This window comes from Arachis ipaensis, chromosome B02 (genome assembly GCF_000816755.2).
Source record: "Arachis ipaensis cultivar K30076 chromosome B02, Araip1.1, whole genome shotgun sequence".
Classification (NCBI taxonomy): domain Eukaryota; kingdom Viridiplantae; phylum Streptophyta; class Magnoliopsida; order Fabales; family Fabaceae; genus Arachis; species Arachis ipaensis.
The window spans coordinates 5,005,782-5,009,149 of record NC_029786.2 but is presented as its reverse complement, the minus strand read 5'-3'; the positions used below and the strand labels follow the sequence as shown (position 1 = coordinate 5,009,149).

The 3,368-nt window shown below is 40.2% G+C and overlaps 1 protein-coding gene across 2 annotated transcripts; it reads left to right on the top strand.

Moving 5' to 3' along the window:
- Positions 401–3,161, top strand: LOC107623874 (serine/arginine-rich splicing factor RS31). Of its 2 annotated transcripts, none has more exons than XM_016326269.2 (6): positions 401–553; positions 696–815; positions 1,877–1,989; positions 2,113–2,336; positions 2,446–2,715; positions 2,814–3,161. In XM_016326269.2, exons 2-6 carry the CDS (start codon positions 710–712, stop codon positions 2,842–2,844), a joined length of 744 nt encoding a protein of 247 aa, XP_016181755.1. In that variant the 5' UTR covers positions 401–553; positions 696–709; the 3' UTR covers positions 2,845–3,161. The 2 variants fall into 2 exon arrangements, with proteins under 2 accessions (XP_016181755.1, XP_016181763.1); XM_016326277.2 differs by having other exon boundaries at positions 455–476.

Below are 3,368 nucleotides of genomic sequence, written 5' to 3'. Positions count from 1 at the left end.
GAGCGAAGTAATTCAAGCTAGCTCGCCCTCCGGCAGCGACTTCAGCGGCTAAGGCGGCAGCGGCGGCTTCACGCCGCCATCCGCCATCGCTCTCATCACTCTCACTGCCATTATCACTGTCACCCTCACTGCCACTATCACCGGCACTCTCGGGGGTCGATCCCGGGCCGGTGCCCGTTGGGAGTTGGGAATTATTGGATTATTCCAAACTACGCTGAAAAAGGCGCACACCAAAAATTCCACGCTTTTCCCCATTTTCGAGTACGCCTTTTTGAGTTTTTTCTCCTCCGACCTCTTCCTCCTCCCTTCACATTTTGTGAATAGCCCGCCCCAATCAAAACCCGCTCTTCATCGGGTCAAGTTATTATTTGCGGGTTCGGGTACTGCCATCATTGCCCGTTGGGAATTATTGGATTATTCCAAACTACGCTGAAAAAGGCGCACACCAAAAATTCCACGCTTTTCCCCATTTTCGAGTACGCCTTTTTGAGTTTTTTCTCCTCCGACCTCTTCCTCCTCCCTTCACATTTTAGGGTTTGTGAATATTGCAGAGGTGAAAATCCATGCGATGAGGGTTCTTAAGTTTCGGGATATTTGGATATTTCTCTGTTCTTTAGTTTATCTGTTTCTAGGTTTTCTTTTTTTTTTTGTTAGTTAATTGTTGGGTTGATTTTGAGTTCTTCTGTTTAACGAAGGTTAAGAGAAGAAGATGAGGCCTGTTTTTGCTGGGAATTTGGAGTATGATACACGACAATCGGAGCTGGAGCGATTGTTCTCAAAGTATGGAAGAATTGACCGCGTTGACATGAAATCTGGTAAATTTTTTTATTAATTCTGTAATGTGCTAAAAAGTTTTGCTGATTGGTTATGAATGGCTCAAGTGCACGTTTCAAATTTTCGAATGTATTAGCTCTAGTGTCTTTCAAATTGCAATTTTGTTTAGCTCAAATGCAATTTTTCTTTTATTTGTATATTTTTTAATGCGGCATTCTGAATGATCAATTTCATCGGTGGTAATTGCTTGTGTCGACTAGGGAATGTAAATGATGAAGATTTTTTAATAGTAACTTTCATTAGTGAGCTGTGAAGTGAGTTTGTCACTCACAAGAAACCCGATTTTGTAAAAATATGATTGATGTTTGATCTAAACAGGCCACTGAAACCTAAGATATTGCGACGGCGATATTTTGGATGTGGCGCAGACATATGGGTAGTTTTTGTGGCTTGAATTGCCTAGTTCGGATAACCGGTTGGAAAATATATGAAACAAATCACCAAAATTGTGCAATGTCTTTAGGGAAATCCTCTGGATTTTTAAGTGTTTGTTTTGACGCAGGAACTTTCTCTAAGGAAAAATACGTTGAGGTTCTATCTTTTGGCTCGCCAACCTCTGCAATTTTCCTTTTTGGAAGCGAACCTTCTTGCTTGCTTGCTCTCTGCATTTTCATACCTGATTATTCAACACTCACTTACCTCATCACCCAACACTTGACATCCATCAGAATGTTCATAGGGGAACCATCAATCAATCAATGAATTTATTAAGCCATGCCTAGCTTCAATGCATATAGGGGATCAATGTACTATTTCTGAATTCACTTGTGCTGTCTGAATGGAGAAGCATGCTTGGCAGTCACAATATCAGATCTGAATTTTGGATTTAAACCTTATAATTGCAACATGATTTTGTCCATCATTCCACGCCTCTCTACAGCTTCTTGTCCATCAGACCCCCACTCATATTTTCAGGTGTTGTATTCCTTTGTTCCTGACAGGAAAAATGATTTCCTGATTTGGCTGATGTACTTCTGGTGAGGGATAACATGCTTGATGCGTTTCATCGTTATTTATGTCTCTAATACTAGTTCCGTTGCAGGTTTTGCTTTTGTCTATTATGAGGATGAGCGTGATGCTGAAGAAGCAATTCGTGCACTTGACAATTTTCCGTTTGGCTATGAAAAGCGAAGGCTCTCTGTTGAATGGGCTAGGGTATGGTACTATATTTTTTTTTAGCATGTTCATTTGTATTTACTTCTTGATGAGATTGTCATTTTGTCAGACTAAAACAATGTCCTATGTAATCTGTGTTGTCTGTTTGTTTTACCATTACAGGGTGAACGTGGGCGTCATCGTGATGGCTCAAGGGCAAACCAGAAGCCCACAAAAACCCTATTTGTGATCAACTTTGACCCAATTCGTACTAGAGTTCGTGATATAGAAAAGCACTTTGAACCTTATGGGAAGGTTCTTCATGTCCGAATTCGTAGGAACTTTGCATTCGTGCAGTTTGAAACACAAGAAGATGCTACGAAAGCTCTTGAGTGTACGAATATGAGGTCAGTGTTGTGAATTGTGATATTGCGATATCTATTGGTAAGAATTTGCTGGTTTCTTGTGCTAATGCTATGTATAAATAATGAATTTCTGGTCTCATTTTGTTTGCAGTAAGATACTGGACAGGGTGGTGTCTGTGGAGTATGCACTGAGGGATGATGGTGATAGGGGTGACAATTATGACAGTCCGAGACGAGGTGGTTATGACAGATCACCGAGTCCGGCCTATCGCAGGCGGCCAAGTCCTGACTACGGTCATCCACGCAGCCCTGTGTATGATAGATATAATGGACCAGACAGGCGTAGGAGTCCCGATTACGGCAGGCAGAGGAGCCCAGATTACGGCAGGCAGAGGAGCCCAGATTATGGCAGATACCGCAGGTATAATAACCGTGCATGCTATATTGATCACTGGCCATTGCATGATTTAATTTTATTTTATAGCTTAAGCAGCTGCTTCTTATTTTTGGTATCTACAGCCGTTCACCAGTTCGAAGGTCAAGGACTTAAGCTAGGTCCCGGTCCCGGTTTTCTGTGGTAAAGAAGCAGGCGCGAGTGGCACCTTTGTTTTTTAACTTTCTGGTTGTTAGAGTAACTAATGGAATGATACATTGTGTAGTAAAGGGTACTTCCCACAGTTTTTAGTTTGATTTGGTTTGGCTTTGCAAATAGCTTTGTTGCAAGTCCATGCCAATTGTGGTTATAGGAATTATTATGAATGCATATATTTGCAGTGACATGTTATTTATCTGCTACTACAGTACTACTATTGAAAATCAATATCTTTCTACCCTCGTGCTATTATCTGAGCACCATTTACCACTGAATTTGGAACTTTCTAATTGCTTTGATTATTGGATAAGCTGCCTTTTTTCATTTCAAGTTGTTGGGTGTTACTAATTCCAGGAACTCATAAGAGATTTCATGGTTTATTTTTAGTATTTCTTAAAGTACCAAAAATGTATATGATCCTAACTATTGAAATAATTAAGATATATATTTTATCTATCATTATTAATTACAACATATAATAA

Bases quoted from the DNA above. Each gene is read 5' to 3' on its own strand.
- LOC107623874 (XM_016326269.2), top strand. From the start codon at position 710: ATGAGGCCTGTTTTTGCTGGGAATTTGGAGTATGATACACGACAATCG. The intron at 2,337-2,445 runs GTCAGTGTTGTG...TTTTGTTTGCAG, and splicing joins CTTGAGTGTACGAATATGAG to TAAGATACTGGACAGGGTGG. The intron at 2,716-2,813 runs GTATAATAACCG...TGGTATCTACAG, and splicing joins GATTATGGCAGATACCGCAG to CCGTTCACCAGTTCGAAGGT.